Source organism: Cinclus cinclus, chromosome 6 (genome assembly GCF_963662255.1).
Source record: "Cinclus cinclus chromosome 6, bCinCin1.1, whole genome shotgun sequence".
In the NCBI taxonomy this organism is placed as follows: Eukaryota; Metazoa; Chordata; class Aves; order Passeriformes; family Cinclidae; genus Cinclus; species Cinclus cinclus.
Window position 1 is genome coordinate 7,340,485 of NC_085051.1, and position 19,437 is coordinate 7,359,921.

At 40.9% G+C, this 19,437-nt stretch overlaps 1 protein-coding gene across 1 annotated transcript in view; it reads right to left on the minus strand.

Annotated features, from left to right (window-relative positions):
* The window catches only part of NAV2 (neuron navigator 2), a 362,864-nt gene extending 347,222 nt beyond the window's left edge, over positions 1-15,642 (minus strand). Inside the window, exon 1 of the mRNA XM_062495969.1 lies at positions 15,568-15,642. Within this exon, the coding sequence (XP_062351953.1) occupies positions 15,568-15,642 (75 nt within the window). The remainder of the gene's footprint in view (positions 1-15,567) is intronic.
* Positions 15,643-19,437: the final 3,795 nt, after the last annotated feature.

Below are 19,437 nucleotides of genomic sequence, written 5' to 3' on the forward strand. Positions count from 1 at the left end.
CAAGGACAAGTTCCAAAAGAATAAAGAGAGAAATAAAGCCTCTTATGCAAGGGCTCAAATGAGAAAATCCATTTTTTGTTGGAGCATATTAGCATAATCACAAGACTTTACTTCTGTTAGACAGAAAATTCTTCTGTTGATCACAGAGGGAAACTCATGGCAGACTTGGAAGACTCTGACTCCTACTTATGAATTCCAAGTAGCCTAGGAAGTAACACAGGCTTCAATATCACCACTGCCTGTCTCCAGCAAAACACAAATTAGCTTGTGAAAAAGAAGACAAACCCCTTCCCTCCTCTGAAAACCAACTAAAAACTGGCAATTTCTCAGCTTGTTTCTGGCTCTCTCACTAGTTTAACTGTGCTCAGTTGCTGAGGCTTGGATGAACCACTGGGGTCATGGAGTATACACACAACTGATCTATGTCAGCTGAAAATTGGAAAGATTATACCTAAAATCCACAGCAGAAAATATGTTGAAACACAGTGGGCCATCACACAGCTGCTCCGTGCCAAGATTCTTGGTTCTGCATTCTCCTTCCTTCAGTGGAGAAGGAACTGAGGCAATTATTGCTCCAAAAAGGTTAGTGCATCTTTACAATCAGAAAGACCCAGGTAAAACCACCACCTTCTACTTCTGGTTTCAGTTTGGTGTGCACCTTTCCCCAAAGAAACAGTGGAGTCCCTATCCCACAGTTTTCACCACGTATTCAGACAAATGTCAAGATGGAGTCTGAAAAGATGCAAACTTTCCACAATTTAACACGGTTTTTCATTCTTTCTGTGTGTATATTTTTGAAATGCAGGTCAGAGCCAAACAGGCAAAAGGAAATAACAATTTAAGCATTTTTAGTGAGAGCACTGTATTGTTTCTCTGCTGTTCTTGTCTATCAGCAAAAGTAACTTGAGCCAACTGTGTTTTTCCCCCATGGAGCACGAGATTTTCTACTCAACAGCCTTCCCTTTCCATGGATGCAGAGAGAAAGAAATTTGTATAATTCTTCCTTTCTATGAGGATTTCCACAGTGGTGTGAATTTTGTTTAAATTATTTTTAAAAACTAATTTTCCCTGCTCCTGTAGCTCTGTGTGAGCTCATATCCCAGCACACAGCAGCTTTAGAAGAAACTTCTAGAATATATAATCTTTTGTACAATAATCACAGAAGGCTCAAAATACTTAAGAGGAAGGAAGAAATAAAAGGCTTTTACATAGTCACAATCCCATTCCATTGAACTTGTATCCCTCCCATCATCACCTCATAGTTCAGTTTTACTGAAATATTCCTGCATCTTCTCTGTTGGCCTCTGCTTTTATCCAGAGTTTTTCTGGATAAAAATCTCCTCTGTTGCTGAGGGAACAGATATCTCCCTCCTGCCTAACCAGTTACATCACCAAGGAAATCATCCCCTTGATTGCCCTAACAGTACATTAGCAGTTAAAAAAAAAAAAAAAAAAATATATATATAGATAGATAGATAGATAGATAGATATACACACACTACCACTTAGGTTTGTGTGCCTGAAAGAGCAGATGATGCCCACTCAAGCAGCTTTTCCACACTCAGATCCCCCATCAATTTCAATGCAAATTCCCCACGGAGGATGACTACAAAGACTGGGCTCCTGCAAATATTTATAGCATAATTCAACACGGTTAATGAAGTAACCGTGACACAAAGCAGAAAGAATACCAGTTTAATATGTCAGTCCTGAGCCACATGAATAGAAATTTATATATACACACAGATATAATCTAAAACATGAAACAACTCCAGGCTCTGCATTGCTAAATAGTGCAGCTATAACAACACAAAAAAAAACCTTGAATCCTGAAAGGTAAAGATGCTTAACAAACAAACAGAAGAAAAGCTAAATTTCATTTTAGGGGGAAAAAAAAGTGTAGAAAATCAGCATAGGTGACCTAATTTATGGTTCAGTTTTTCTTGGGTAGATACAGTGATATGCAAACTACTTCAATATTTAGAAAAAAGGGGGGGAAAGTGCTTCAGGTTAAATGCCATTGACTAAAAAAGAAAAGAAAAAAGTGAAATATAGCAATTGAAGGACGTGTACTCACATGAAAAGTATCCAAGTATGATAATGGTAACCTTAACTCTTAATTTCCAATCACCAGTTTTACACTTTTTACACATTGCCTCAGAGATAAGTCCCTAGTAGTGAGTGCTTATCAGTGGCAATTTCAAGCACTTTTGCTCAGGAAAAACAAGATCCCTATGCTGCAGTTTTCATTTTTATAAGCATCTCCTATCTTTATTGCTTTAGGATTTAACATTCAAAAGGGAATATACAGCATCTAGTGATTTAAAAGATTTTCTTCTTCACAGTAAAATAATTTAAAAATATGCTTCTGTGCTCATATGCTTGCATTTCAGTTGTATTACAGAAACTGACAGAAATTAACCTAAAACCTAATATTCTACTCTCATGACTACATAAAAATCATATTTCAATCTACTCCTCCTATCCTTGCTTTTCAAAAAACAAAACAAAACTTGAATTATATACAATGTGTGAAGTCAATGATATTAATTCCCTAATTAGATATTCTTTTCCCATTACCCAAAAAATTGGTATTTGATGCAATGGAAGTGTGCACAACACGTTATTAATCACTGTCAACAATGTGAAAGGTTGCAAAGATAACTACCCATCGTTGTAGAATCCGGGCACATGGCCAAAAAGAAAAAAAACACACACGGATATTAAGTTATCATCAATGGTTATGAATAGTTCTTGGCTTCCAAAGTTCAACACTCAAACATCTGACATGCTGCCTGGATCTGCCTGACAAAGGCCTTGATTTCAGAAGGGTTTAACTGCACGATGTTCTCTGTGAACACGCAGTGCACTGCCACATATGCTGACTGACAACGTGCTTGGACTGCAGACATGCAAGAAGTTGAGATATTGGAGCCTAGGACTCAATTTTGAACCATTTGCTGAAGTGCACAGTCACATCTTCCTCTCAGACATTAAGGATGAAATGAACCTATTAAACAGTCACCACAATGTTTTATGATGTCTTTGACATTATCTGCAAAGGAGACAACACTACATTACAAATATAAATAAACAGTCTTTATCCAGCCATTAAACACAAATCAAGACTGAATACTTTCATTAGAGGCTGTAAAAAGAATCTAAATTGAAATCCACTTTCTAGTTTAATAGGAATGTATGCAGGAATGGAAAATAACTCATACCATAAAAAGCATTCCAGATTACTAATCTTAATTGGCAACAAGAGATAATCATTGAAGTTCATCATAGCAATTGACTTGCAATAGAATAATTTCAGCATACTATTCTCCTTCAGAAGAAAATCAGTCACTCCAAAATCCCAGATGAATTTGGCCACGATAACTGGACACCCCTTAAGTTGGCTAAAAACACACGCAAGCTTTAAGGAAACACGATTAGATCCTGTTGCATCCTCTGAGGACCACACTAACAGACTTGACATTACCTCTCTTCAAAAGCCCCAAACCCAGCTGGGGCAGCAGCTACAACACACTCTGGGGCACTTCTGGCAGTGTGAGCTTGTTGATAGTCCTTGTGGACCTTCATCAGGGATGGGGGTCATCCTCCTGACCCCAGGAACAGATGGAATTGAGGAGCTGCTGGCTGAATGAAGTATTTCTACCAGCACTTGCCAGGGCTGAGACAGGACCAACTCTCTCCTCCTCTCTCCATTCCCTAACTTAGGCTCCCCCCACCCAGACAAGCATCACTGGAAAAAAAAAAACCACCACACTTTTCTCTGTCCTGAATATTTGAAATACACCTGCTGAAAAGGCTTACTGTAGAATTGCTATTGGAACTGCTACTGTAACCCAAAGAAGCAGAACAAGAGAGACCTTCATACTATGCCCTCATCTAAAATGATGAGATCTATTAAATAAATTAGTGGTTTACTTGGAAGATACCTAGCAAAATAAACTAATTAGCGTGTATTATTTGTTTATACACACACAACACCTCTTGAGACATTCAAAACCTCTTGGAACAATCTTAATCCTAAATCCTTCTGCACTTGATAGAGACCAGCTTTTACTGCAGAGGAAGTGTTATCAGTCATGATCCATCACCCCCATGGCAGAGGAAATGACAGGGAGGCGAGGACAGCAGTTACTGCTTCACCATCCTCAAAAACATGTACAACTGATGAGACAAAGTTCTCCAGCTGTCCTTGCTCCCCAGGAGCACAGGGCAGCACCAGAGAGGGATCATCTCCATTTCCACACACACACCTCTGCCTCTGTGGGCTATTTCTCTCAGCCCAGTCATTCTTTTCAGAACACACCGAAACTCTGTACAGACAGGAACTGTCTGCACCTCAATGCATCCATGAAAAGCCACTTTATGGAACAGTAAAAAAAAAAAAAAGCTACCATGGAGCAGTACAGTCCTCTATGGGCTGCAGAGTATTGCGGTTTTGTCATGGTACTTTTTTGTTTGTTTAGGGGGGTTTTGTTATTGTTTAGAAATAAGGACACTTCAATTTCATATTTCCTCATATGAGGTGAATGCTTGCATCATACTTGCTTTCCATGCGTTTTGTGTTCTTTCCTGCAAGACTCAAACAAGTATTTCTCACCATTTATCAGGATTATCCATTTCTAACTTCCATTTTACTGACAGGAACAAAAATACCCAAATAAAAAACAAAACCCGCACAGCAAGAACAAGTCAGTTCTCCTTAAGCTTCCCATCCTCCATCACTCTCCTGCTCTCACAAAGAGAGCTTGGAGCTACATTGCCTAAAGTCACACAGGGCCATGCTGACAGCTGGATTAACCTGAAAATGATGCCCAACTCTAAGAGAAAAAAAAACCAAAAAAACAACAACAACAACAACAAATTAATCCAAGAGGAATCCAATCCTGGGAGGTGTGTGTCTCAGATATTCCCATCTGCATAGGGCAGCACTGAAGGGGTTACCCAAACCAGTTAGCCCTCAGAATGTGAAGCTGCAGCAGCAGGACAGTGGCAGATAGATCAGCCCAACCCAAGTGACACGCTGAGATCACTGAAGGGCTCTTTTGGTTGAACATTTTAGTAAAGCTCCTGAGATGCTTCTTGCTACTGGAACATACTCAGGCCAGGCCAGTGATCACCACCCAGCTGCAGCACTTCCAGATCCTGCCACAGCAACCTAGAGAACAACAGAAAGAGGATCTTCTTTCACACCTCAGCACCTCACACACTCCCCTCCTGAACCACAGAGCTCCATCTGCTATTATTTACAATTGACAATTGGAAACTAATATTCTCCTCCATGATGAGATACGCTTGTACGCATGGAAAAATCCAACAGCTACATCTACAAGCCAAAAATATACCACCTACAGATAAAGAGAGGTGAACACAGAAGACTAAAAACATTGTGTATATGCCATTATTGATCACAATGTATGTTACAAAAATCTGGATTTTCTGCTAATGCCACTCAGTCTGTGTCTCCTTTCTCATTGTGATTCTGTCGAAGCACTACACACATTGACTTCACACTCAGCCTTACTTCACTGTAAATGCAGCACATGACATTAGACCACCCACCATCAATTCCAAGTTCCAGGCTCTTAGGAAAGCAGTCATCTGCCCATCTATCTAGAAAGGCCCTTGCCTGTACATGCTTCCATCTATTTTAGCATTTTGACGTGCTGTACTGCACTTCAGGTTACTACATAGTTTACACAAGGTGAAAAATCTCCCCCACACTCACCTTTCATCCTCTGCCAGCTGGTCTATTATATGCTATGTCATCTGAGTTTTAAAAGGATGCACCCATGTATTTATTTTCCCCACCTGATAAATATTTATGAGCATTTTATTCCAGTCCTAACACATACACACTATAACTAATCTTCCTTTTATTTAGTCAAGCATCTTAAAGGAAAAGGAGTTTGAAGACAGGCTCTTCCTCTTGCCAAGCCTGAGCTCCAGCAGTCAGCATATTAATCAAAATGATGCCAGTTTGGAAGGTAAACTAAAGAGACAACCAGCACATAAGATTAATATGAGTTTCACATCAATGGACTACAGTATTTAAGACCTGCAAAAACTTAAATGTTTAAAATAAAGATATCTTCTGGTGTTTTGTGGCGTTCTTCTCATTCACAGAATGTGAGCTATCAGCCTAAATAATATTAAAGCTCAAACAGAAAGGTCTGATGCACTTTCATTCATTTTCTAATATCTTATGCTGATTTTGATCAAGGCTGATATGGGAAGGGCACACTATCAATAATGGAATTAGCATCATCTAGTTTTTGTTTGATTAGTTTAACGCTCACGTTATGAACCAAAGGAACAATAACAGAACAACTGAGGTCCAGTTGCTGCTCATATCACAAAAAAATTTAACTACAATCCAAGTTTCCTTACCCTAAACCTTGCAATTCTGTGATCTCTCCAGTTTCCAACCACTATCATTCCTACTGTGTTCACAAGATTTACTTTAAAATTTTGCGTATCACCGTACCAAATTGACGACGTTTTAAAAATTCATCACCTTCTTTGACACGATACAGCAAACATCAGTGAAGAAAACAAGGCATCTGAATTAGGAGACCTCAGAGAGCAACAACAAAATAACACAGGCAATTCCATCTGCCTTGTTACATTTTTGGAGTAATCATATTGGATGTATGTTGTTTATCCAAAACAAATCCTCCAAGTTACTGAGGATCTGATAGTCACTGCTGTCATCACAATGAAGAACTGAAAGACTTTAGAAAATAAACTGCAAGCTAAATGCTTGTAGCACGTAGAATTCTCATTTTCCACCTATAAGTGAGGTTTTTCATAACAAGCCTACCTTGTCTCTATCAATTTCTCAACTGTTATCAGATCTCAGAAGCTACTCTCTTGCTTCTCAGCTCCCTTAAACACAACTCCTTTTTCTAGTGCGGAATACTTGAAAAACAGCTACACAAGTCTGAGTACATATTTATTACCATCAATGTGTGATAGCCTCAAGAGACATTCACGCATCATAATCTGTTAGCAAGAAAGGGAATCAGTCTTCAATAACATGCTATTTTTTCCCTAATGCTGCAAGGACAAGCTAATTTGTAAGCCACATCATTTCTTTCTAAAGGATGAATGACAGTCTTCTGCAAAGAAGGGATTTTTATAATTCTACCACAAAAAAGACAAGATTTTTTTTTTCCCCCACTCCACCACAAAATTATGTCCATCCTCTCACTGACTTTTACTTCCACGGGGATGTTGGAGGAGCCTCTCAGTCTCACAACAAAAATGGGTCTGGTTCCCATCAGAAGCTGCAGTAGACTCCTGAGCAGTCAGAGAAAGGTTGAGGTATCTACACTGGCTCCATCTCCCCATAATGCTGTGCACAAAGACCATGGCTCACTGTCACATCCACCCTCTGCATTACACTGCATTGCCAGGTAAAGAGCAGAAACAGAGTGGACTGACTGGCAGAAGGGTTTGTGCAAGAAAAGGCAAGAAACTCAGATGTATTATCCCTTCCAGTCTTCCTCTGCAAAGGGAAATTATGACTTGATGTAGAAAACAATAAGGGTCTGCATTATAAAGGGAATTCAGCTTGGAGAAAAAGTTCACTTAGTCCAGCAGTCTCCTACCAGTTATTTTAGAGTTAGACCAATGTGACCTGGAACAATTTGAGAAGAAAATAGCCATTTCAATCTGTAACACACCTACTTTACTGCCAGGTTCTTGTATATTCTAAGTATTCCTCTTAACTATCCTTTGAAAGTAACACACGAATATGAATGCAAACACAGACATATGATGTTTTTCAAGCAGGAATACCTATGAAATACACATCTGTGACACTCACCAAGTATTTCTTCATCTGCACTGCACCAGTAAATATGCTTCAAGTGGTCTGTTGTACTGGATCTACACTTTAACAGAGAAAGCTAATTTCTTTGGTAAAGAATATACTACAGCTTTGCTGCTACAGGAAGATGTCACTAATATTTGTTTGTTAAAGTTATGAATTGCTGCAGTGTGAAAGCATAAATAAATCTATACCACATCTGTCAAACTAGACTATAATCAACCAGAAAAGCCCCTAACACTGAGTGCCTAAAAATAAATACTGACAAATGTATGTCTGTCTCTCCCTAATGCCTCCCTTTCTGGAAGACCTTTGGGTCTGGAAGACTCCAAGCTTTGCAATACATATAAAATTAATAAAGAAGTTTGAATTATCACAGAGACTATTTCCTGTACACTCCTTTCTCCTTTTCCCCATTCCCTTTCCCACCACTCCCTTCACCAGGAATATCACAATAGATAGCATACCTCAGGGATATCAAATTTGCTTCTAGGCACAGACATAATGAGAGGCAATGTCTGACTGTCCAATTTGAAATTCCCAGCTATTTGGGTTTTGAAGCATTTTACACCATGGCCCACACATTATTCCAATTGACAATTACTTCAAAGCCAGAGGGTAGCCATTCAAATAATAATGAACATTTTTCTAAGGAGGTGTGCAGGGAAACTACACGCTAATGAGTTAGAATGTATATTATCTGAAAGTCACACTTGCTTTATAAAAATAATTGAAAACACAACCTCCAGTGTTTATCTTCTTGTACTTTTCATCTAACAGAGACATCTGTCCTATTAAGCACACAGGACAGAACTAATTTTTGCAACACCGAGTCTTCTGACAGTCAGTGACTTCCACTGGAATTTTTCCCATGTGTAAAGGCTGGGAAGAGGGCTGGCTCCTTGTCCTGGGGTGACTTTGTGATGCTTGTATCCCCAGTCATCTGTTCTGTATAGGTTGGATATTGAGTTCTGCAGCTCCAAGGCTGGTTCCAGGAGTGGAGGGGGAGAGAAGAGGTGCAGAGTTTGTTATCAGAGACTGCACTTGCTCCCCTGCATCCTTCACACAGGCTGTGCTGGCTGCAGTGGACAGCAGGAGAGAGCTCTCCTTTGCTCTTAGCTAGCTTTTGACTAGCTGAGGAAGAGAAGTTCCCTGGACTGTGGTTTTGTTTTTTTTTCTTTAGCATCCTACAACCCTTTCTAATACCAGAAGCTAACCTTATTTTGAAAGAAGTGTTCTTATACTGCAAAGAAGACACCCTATACTATATAGCATTTACCTGTATTTACTGCTTGAGTCTTTTGGTTTCATTACCTTTGAAATTAGATCGATGCAGCCATTAGGATCTTAGCTATAAAGTCCTCATTTATACCACAGGATGTGGAAAACTGGAGTAAGAGGCTCACTAATGCACAGAGCCACAGCTACAGCATCATGTCCAGCTTTCACTTTTTAGCCCACACTCACAAGGGCCCCAGCCAAGGCAACCCAAAGCCAACTAGAGGAGACAGAATATATAACCCATCCCAGACTGGAGATTTTCCACAGAATCGAGATGCCTGGCTAAATTTTGAAATATCCCAGCTAATTTATGACCATTAATACTAAGTCATCCAAGATAAGAGCAATAATCATATGCAATGCCTTAGGGTTTTAAAGCCTGTTGTCAGCAGCAGCAGCTGGAAGAAGGGCTGGGTTTCTTCCCTACACACAAGGCAAGCAGCTGATGCATCACAATGCTGGGTTTCTGTCCAGCTCTGAAAGATCAGCTATTGATCAGTGCCACTGACAGTACAGCACACCAGACACTGTTGTAGGATTTGAACGAGCAGATCACACCAGGGTAGTCCTAATCTACCATCAGAGAAGAGGCAGGGAAAAGCCACTTTAAAACTACATGCTGTAGAGAGACACAGAAATCCCTGCAAGCAGGGAAGTTCTTCCAGGCATGAGCAGAGCCAGGGGTGCCATATAAAGCCCTCATCAGCACTGATCCTCACTTCGTTAAGACTAGAAATAATCAACTCTTTCATACTACTCAAGACAAATTCAGCAAATAGGAATAATTTCTGCCTGATTTTGTAGAGTTCCATTTACAATGAAATCTGCACTTATGTGCTGTGTAAACTGTCTACCGTACAAGCATTTTCAGAGGCATGCTTGCCAGAATTTTGGAATAAACCCTCAAGAATAATTGTTCTGCTTTTTGTTCATTTGGGGGAAGGTGGATGTCAGGCCCTCCCAAGGATATTGTAAATTCATTCCCATGCTATATTTTTGATTAAGATAGAGATCCAAAACTGGGCATCCTGCTTAAAGAGTGCCATTAGTAAATTTGAAAAAGGTGTTACAGATGTTTTCCACAGAGATTCCCAGAGTCCTATCCTTGTAGCATAATGCTTCATTCATATTTCTTCCATCACTTCAGAGCCACAGCACAAGTAGCAGTTATTTATGCATCTCACCAGCTACTTCATTTCATTTCCTGATCAACTTTATTCCCTCCCTCTCCAAGGGGCTTTAAGTCACAGCTCATGGGAAAAGCCAAAATTGTCCTTCATGGCTTAAGCCATCTGCTTGCACATGGGTATTTCTTCCACGTCCTTGGAACTTCAGCTCAAACTCCTTAGTCAAGTTATTTTTGAGATAATGAACTTCAGTTGGTATGAGGAAAAGAAATACCATATGTACCTGTGCCACATATAATTTACTCACTTTACAAAACAGAGGTAGAGCTCAAAAATGTGGGCAAGCCTAAGACCTCAAGGAATCACACACAAGCTTTTTTTCATTGTCCAGTAACACAGAGCTGGGGAAAGGTCAGGGCAAGGAGATGGAAGACTGACAGATTTACAGGAGTCAGTTCTAGTGGAGACTGTGCCAGAGTCCTCAGGCACATGAAGTTCACCACTTGCAGTCTCATCTTTGGTTGCCATCACCACAGATCCCTTGTATCATATCCTAACATAAACTTATACAAGTTGGAGAAAACTCACCCTGGAATCTTAAAAAGTTCACAAATTCCTTTAACTAGACAAAGATTACAAGTGGCATCACTGAATAAGCAAGATCCTTGGTTTACATTATATAAATATTTCTGACAATGTGGAAAATTTCTTCGTGACCAGGGTCTGACTGGGAGAGGGCTGGCAATACCAAATCACACTCCTATGACTCTCTCATTAAAACCATTGTAGAAAGACCTCCCAGATAAAATAAATTACCTTGTAGCAACCATTAGGTGAAAATCTGCATCACTGAAACAAACACAACTACTTGTTTCTTTGAGCCAATTTCTCAGTGAAGAGTGGTTTAAAACAGTGACAGAAAACAAACCCACAAAAAGGGTTACAGAAGCATCTCAAAGACCAGGAAGCTTATGACCTTAAAGCAGAAGCCAAGCCCTGGACACACCACCAAAGCACATCCATGTAACTAAAATCTCCCAAATCTGATTCTGCCGTTGTAAGGTTTAAAGTAAGGTTATTGACAATCTTAATTACTGTAATAAAAACATAAAATCCAGGCAGGAACTAAAATTCTACAGAGATTGTTATGTTTACAGAAGGTTTTAAATATCTGAAAAATGAAGGAGAAGCTGACAGTTCTCCTGCTCAGTGGATTTTTATTGCATGTGTATTTCCATAAAAACCCAGTTAGCTAAATTATCAAAACACCACAACACAGCTTGCTGTAATTTCATAAGCTAAGTCTTGCTGCAATTTGTAAGTGGTTATACTTGAGTGCTTCCACACTGGCTCAGCAGCACAGCACCCAACTGCATTAATGTCTCAGCACAAAATTCTACTAATAAACACAGTACTCAGCCACCATTACTCTGCTTTAAACAACACAAGTCCTCAGCATGAGCAGGTCAATACATGTGAGACTACTTATGCTCTTTAAACTGACTTTGATACAAAGGTAGCAGCAGAGCATCCTCAACCAAATGGGAAGGTATTTCAATAATTAGCCAGGAAAAACACAAACCCAGGAGAAAGTTAAAGCATATGGCTTCAGTCACGGGTATCACAACGACTGCTCCAACAAAAACAAGTCAAGAGAGAAAGATGTCCCTTGAAAACCGTGTTAGTCTGCTTGTAACACTGTAAAACTGCAGCTCACACACATTCCTCATTCGAAATGAAACTTTAAAAATATATTAAAAAAAAAACTGAGGATATTCACTCTCAAGTAGCAAAAGGGAAAAAAGATACTAGAAGACCATCATCAGTTTGGCTTTCAAGGTGCAGTGCCAGACACACTCTGCCTCTGTGGCAGCATGCCCAGGGAACTTGAACTGATATTTCAAAGTCCAGGGTGACAATTTTTTATGCATTCAAAACCAAAAAAGCCCTCAAACCCATGTACAAAGCAAGCAACCACCTATAAGCCTGTGAAGTGCACTATTTACCATGCTACTTTCTGTGCTGCTGACAACAAAATACAGTCCTTCCTAAAACCAACCAGCCCAGAACACCAGGTAAGAGCAAATAAATCTCTAAAAAATTGAAATCACAAGTTAAGCAGAGAAAAATGTTTAGTTAAACAATAGAGCATATCTAAGCACAAAATACACATTTACAGAGATCCTTCCAAAGTCTGAATGCATTTCACAATTACATTTTACTCATCATTCAGTCAGAGAGTTCAGCCAGGCAGAGCAGAAGACCATTCTGTCACTACTGTACATACACATTTCTTTAGGATGTCCCACTAACTTAGAGCTATGGACCTGAATGAAAAGTCAAGAAGAAGGGGAAATGAAGGATGGAAATCAACTGAAGAAACATTTCATTTCAATAATCAGAAGAAAAAGCATTTTTATCAGAACACAGGGCAGCACTAAATTTGTCATGACACAGGACATGAAAATGTACCTAACCTGATTATTTTAGCAGCAGCTTTTACTTAAATCTCTTCTTTAAGGGGAAACAAAAATAGTAAATATCTGAATGCACTGCTCATGAGCAAAAATCCATTTTATACCAAAACAATTCCCTACAAACAACCTTTACAGACAAAAAGTCTGTATCATCACCTGTATTACTCTCATATTTAAAGACTCTGCTGCCAAGGTCATATCCTGGCATAAAGCCTGTTCACTATTCACATTAGTATTCATGTTGGTAATCCTGCTACCTTCAGATGGTCAGCTTACACGGCTGTTAAACCTGATCAAATTCTTCACTTGTACATTACCAGTTACATGGAATTTGGCTATAATTCCCACTAGAGCCAACTTAAGATATGTAGATGGCTGCATTACTATCCCAAAGATTAATATGAGTCCTCTTAAAGTCAGCCTGGAAAGCTGTGATGAGTGAGAAGAACCTGCTTTGGCTCATTTCCACAAAGTCAGAGGCAGCCCAGTTTTGAGTTCTTGAAGATCAGCCAATACATAAAAAGCAAAATGCCATCCCTCTGAAAAAACAAGCACAAATACTAAATCTTGTCTCGCTTTAATCAATATAGCTACTAAGCTGATACTTTAAAATACACTTAAAAAAACAAAGAACAAAGAGGAAACTAAGCATTATTTCTACACCACAAATGCAGACACAGCGTTCTGCGTTTTACTTGGGAAAGACAAGCCAGATCCATCATCGAGGGGTGCACACACACAGACTGATTTCTTACTACTTCAGAAACACTAAACAATGGTTGACTTCATGTCCATAAAATACACAGTCATAAAAAGGATAATGCACTTACCTGATTAAAAATGAGCTTGGTCTTGTTCCTTCCTGCACAAGCATCATCACCAATAACAAAAAAGTGTCTATTGATGATTAATTTTAATGGCCTTTGATCACACATACCTTTCCCTATCAGAAATCCAATAACTTTAAGCTTAGAAACACTGAAGTTTACATTACTATTCAACTTCATCATAACAACAACTGAGTTGCAGCAACATTATTACTATTCAAAACTGATTTTTCCCAGTAAGCGTAAGTCTAGGCAAAGCTCTCATCAGTAACCTTTCCCTGAAAAATTCTATAGGAAATGAAATGTAATACTCTATTAAGATTTGTTTTGCAAACAGAAGTGAGAGAGATCACCCAAGCATGCGGAGTCATTAAAATGGATCTAACATATATCATTATAAATTTAATAATCTCCATGACGGCTAGAGTTCAAGTTAAAATGAATGTCAGCAAAGCATGACCAATTGATGTTATCCCAGCTGCCACCAAGCCTCACTTGGGGTTATATTATACATTCAGAGGCCCCATGCTACATGTGCATCAAACACCCAGAGCCAGGAGCAGACGGGAGATGTAGGCTCCCATACCTATCAGCAAGGAGAGGCAGACATAATTGCATATTACTTTTGGTGCATCAAAACAATTACAGCATACTTCAGTGTCACAGGTCACAAATGTTTTCCCCATCACACCCCACATGCAGTATAATGTTGTACACTTAAGGAGGGGGGTTGAAAATATGTGTTCTAGCAGCCTCCAGAAATTAAGTCGATAGAAGGATTTTGTTTCAACCCTTATTGATTTACTTCAGTCCCAAAATGCTTCCTTGAAAAAAGCAGAAGGGAGACCTTGGCCGCTTGTCAGTTAATAGATCATGCTCAGTGCAATTAAGATACATTCAGGAGTTTTTATTTTGTTTCCCAAATAAATGTTCCCCAAATGCCATTTCTCCCCAAGCAAGCAGCTGCATTTTATCCAATTTCTGAAAGTTTTCCAGGCTGCTTAGATTTCTAATGGGGTGACAGAGAAACCACTTTTATTCTTCAGCAGACCTGATGAAACTATGACACAAATCTCCCTCTCCCTGAAATTAGACAGTGCTGTTGAACAGCAAAATAATAGCTGACGGTCAATTTTTCTAACTCAGTTTTCAAATGAAATAAAAATCATAGAGGGGAAAGGAGCTCTCCACACAGAGCTGAACATGGCGTTTTCTATCCCACACCAACTCTGCACAGAAGATGACATCAATGATTTGTACAGCGGAAACACATCAAGTTTTAGTTTGCTTGACTGGTGCCAACAAAACAACTTTGGAGTCACAAGCTACAATTTTGCCCAAGAGGAGGACTTCAATTAGGTCAATTTAGTGCACCAACCCATTAGAATGGGATAACACAACACCACCCTGACACAGAGCTGCCACAAAGCACTTGAGCAAAAATAAGGGCCAGTGTCTGACATTAAGCACGTTCCACTGTACCTTTTGATTCAAGCCAAAATTACATCTGGCAACTACAGTAAAATGCAAACAGTACCACCAGGACAAGGAGGACACAGACAAGTGCACAACATTCTCAGCAAATTAAAACACCAAACGCCAAGAAAGCATTTTCCTAACCACTCCACTAATGATACCAACAGGAAAAAAAAAAAAGCTAAACTTAAAATAAATCAATAACCTGGCCACACTCAGTAAGACTCAGTATAATTCATTTGCACTGTATGTCTCTTTCTCAACAGACAGTATTCTTGAGATTTTTTCCCTTCTTTCACTCATATCACAAATTTCCCTTCCCTCAGCTCTTTGCTCCATAAATTGGAAGAAGCCTGAAGAGAAAGACAAACATTTTCTAAAACATATAATCAGGAGAAGAGATCTACAGCTGGCTGAGCATAGCGAGCAGCAAGTGCAAGTGATAAAAGCATTATGTGGAGTTCTTCTGCCACTTGCATCCCCTTCAGTAATTTAAGCAGAAAGTGTTCCCACCTTTTGTCACTTACCCTTTTTTGATCTTCCAGTCCATGTGTCACAGTCTTTCTTTTCTGATGTTGGCTGGATTCAGAGCCAGGTTCCATTTCCCTGCTACAAAGACTCTTCCAGCCTCTTTAAGCTTTCTCTAAAAATCCATAGTATAAACAACAAAAAACTAAAAATAATTTTAAAAAAGGCGAGACGATTCCTTCAAACCACGTCCATTGTCTTTTATCATTCTTCTAAATTCCCGTTTGCCATCACTGTTCATTATCCTAACAAGCAGCCATTCTGTGAGCCTCTATATCCTATAGTAGCTCAGATGAAGGTTTCCATGTAAGTGCATTACAGAAGGATGACAGAGCTGAATCCAAACCCAGTAGTTTGTGCCACATTATTGCTCCATCAGCAGCCTTTTCAGTGCATTCCTGGCACAGATAATTTATATGTCAATAAAGGTGTAAATGTGCATTTAATCCACTGTGTTGATATTATCAGCATCCCTCTCATGGGCCACCTTCCTCCCATAAATCAATGTAAACACTTCGTAGTGATAATTGCCTTCTGCAAATCTAGAAGGTGTTAATTACGTAAAATCATCCATGCACACTTGTCATCTTCTTCTGTGTGTTCAAACAAATACCTAGAAGAGGGGGGGAAAAAAAGCAGTTTTTACCAGCTTGAAAGAAAACATAGCTACTGATGTTCTTTGCCCACCACCAGGAGCCGCAAGTCAGAACTGATACAGTAATTACACGTTTTGAACATACTACAGTCCTCATCCAAGCTTCTCAAAATGCTTTGATGCCTATTTAGAGTGTTACCTCGCCTTTGGGGCTTCTTGCATAAAACCAGCCCAGAATGACAATACCGTACATCACAGCTGAAGCTACTGCAACAACACTGACTGAAGCCTGCAAGGATCAGCTCAAAACTCAGCTTTACGGGGTTCAAAGTCCCAGGGTTCAAGCCAAATCCATTATTCTTCTGGGGTCTCTTACCAAGGGATCTTTCTCCACAGTCTGTAAAGTTACTGAGTGCCACCTCCCAAAATCCCGAGCACGATAATGTGTGAACTAACAGGTTCTATTATTACTTGGGAAACAAAGCAGAGCAGCACCTGAAATCACAGCTTAGCAAGTCAACCAGCTTAAAATGCTGTTCTTTTTGTACTGGGAAGCACAAGTTTACAAGAGACAAAGAGTCTCCTGGGTTAATTTGTAAGGTGGGATCAATATCAGCAGGCACCAGGAAAAACACACTTACTGATACTGAAATTCAGTGAAAACACTGAATTTCATACTAAAAAGGCTAAACATTAAATCAACTTTAGCCACCTTAGCTGAGCACAATATAAGAGCACGTATTTAGCTGCATGTTGTTACAAGCCTGGTAAGCACTAAAAAAATCCAAACCTATGTCCTATGTAAGAAAGGAATTAATAAATAAGATCATCAGACACTCTCCCACCGCTGAAGGATAAATAGCATTAAAAAATAGATTTCTCATAACACAGTGGAAGTGCTTGTTCTGCATGCTGAGGTCCCTTGTTATGCCAAGGCAAAAATCTTGACAAGACAACAGGTAGAAATACTGCTTTTGCCTATCACTTCAAATGCTCTCTCACTGCTTCTCACCATGAAGCACTAGGTCATCAAGCCAGTTCTCTTTCTTCTAAAGAGCACAGGAAAGAATACAGCTGATTGCAGCAATGCTTTGCCATTTGAAAGTAATCTAAAAACACATCTAAACCCATTTTACAGAGAAACTGGAGGTCTGCAATTTTATTTTGAACCAGAATCTCCTCCTGATCTGTGGTTTCAAACCTGCCAACAGCCACAGATATCCGACAGGTACCTAGAAGGCAATATATGGCCTCTGACCTTAGCAACAAATATCACAAGCAAAAAAAAAAAAAAAAAAAAAAAAATTGAAATATCCTTAAGTCCCACAGAGGAAAACTTTTTCCCTCCAGTGATTTCACTGTGATGTGACACATGAGACTGCATCAGTCACATCGTGTAATGCCATGCTGGAATAGCATGACATAACCAGTGCAACTAAGGACAACATGAAAGGTCCCCTCAACTAGAGAAAAAAAAAAAAAAAAAAAGAAGAAAAAGTGCAGTCTCTGGAAGTTCCTATGTATTCAATGTTCCAGCTTTAACCATCATGGAAACAGCCTCTCTGGGGAAAAATGTGAGGATCTATTTGTAGGTAGTACTTAGTACATACCTGCAACCTAAGACTATATGTTATAGGCATTTAGTTTCACTGCCCAAGTTAGCTACATTAAGCTTGATATATTTAAAAAATATATTAACAGGAGGAAAAAAAGGATCCTGAAGCTTAAAGAACCATTCCAAGTCAAGTCACAAACCAAAACATTTTGAATACCTAGAATGAATTTTATTCTTACTACCTCCAGTAAAAATGAGATTCATTTTTTAATCTCTGTGCATATCTAACTGTGGAGATGGATTTATTAATCTAATGCAAATTGATTGCCATTAAATAAAAAAACAAAAACCTCAAGAAGAAAAAAGGTACGGTGTGCTGGGGAAGTCACCACATAGCCAGAACCATTGAAACAAACAAAAACCCCAAATGACCCAAAATCTGTGTTACCCCATCCACCCAACAGAACAACATCCAAAGCCCCCACTACAGCTACGACTGAACATCCTCCCTGAATAAACAGCTCTAAGAGCTCAGAGCCTTCAGCTGGCCGTGCTTTAAACACATTTACAGCCTCAATGAACCACAGGTGAATGATATTCTCAAATTTAAGCCGTAAGGGCTCCACCTGGATATGCTCTACTAGGGTTCATCCTCAACACACAGTCCCAAAAAGTCCCCACCTGCACAGAATGTCGCTCAGAAATACCTCGCTGGGTACCCAGATCCTCAAGGACGCCGCCTGGCCGCCAGCCTTCCATTAAAAGTACCGCAAATTAACACAACTTTTGGGGGGTTTCTCATTAAAATGTGAGCAATTTAGCAACGTAAGGAATTTTTAATTCCCGCAACTGCCCGTGTTTTGAGAATAAGCAAGCAAGCAAATCCCCAAGTTCTTTTTTTGTTGTTTGCTTTTTGGTGTTTGTTTTTTTTTTTTTTTTTTTTTTTTTTTTTCCACGCGGGGAACAGAAGCCCCTGAGTGCCGCGGGCTCTGCGATGTTCCAGACAAAACCCCGCGGGTTCGGGAACACCGCACCCCGCCCGCCCGGGGTGGGCTGCCCGGCACACAGCCACGGATGAAATAGTAACAACGATACACAAATAATCGCAGAGGGCAGCAGCGGCAGCGGCAGCACGACCCGCCCGCGCCCACCCCGCCGAAGGAGCGACCCCGGCCCACCGAGCCCCGCACAAGTTGCGGCCCCGCCGCCGCGGGGAGCGCGGAGCAGCGCGGCCAGGCGGGCGGTGCCGGCCCCGCCGAGCCGAGCCGAGCCGAGCCGAGCCGCGATGGGGCAGAGCCCCCCGGGTCCCCTCTCCCGCCCCGAGCCGCTCCCCGGCGGGCAGGGCTCGCTGCCGGCCCCCGGCCCTCGCCGGGGCTTGGGGCTCCGCCCGCCCGGGGCCGCGTCCCTCCCGCCGCCGGAGGGAGCGGGCGCGCCGGGACAAACTTTCGCATCCCTCCGGCGCGCCGCTCCGGGCCGGGCTCCCCGCGCCCGCCGCCTCCCGCCGGTACCTGCCGGGGCTGCCGCGGCGGGGCGGGCGGCTCTGGGCGCTGCTGCTCCCGCGGGCCGGCGGTCCATGCGACCGGGGCAGGGCGAGGGGCCGCCCTGCACGCCCGGCTCCGGCTCCGGCTCCAGCGCCGCCGCTCCGCGCCGCCGCCACAACTCACTCTGGCGTCGCCAGGACAACGAGCGCCCGCCCTTCGCCGAGCTCCTTCCCTCCCT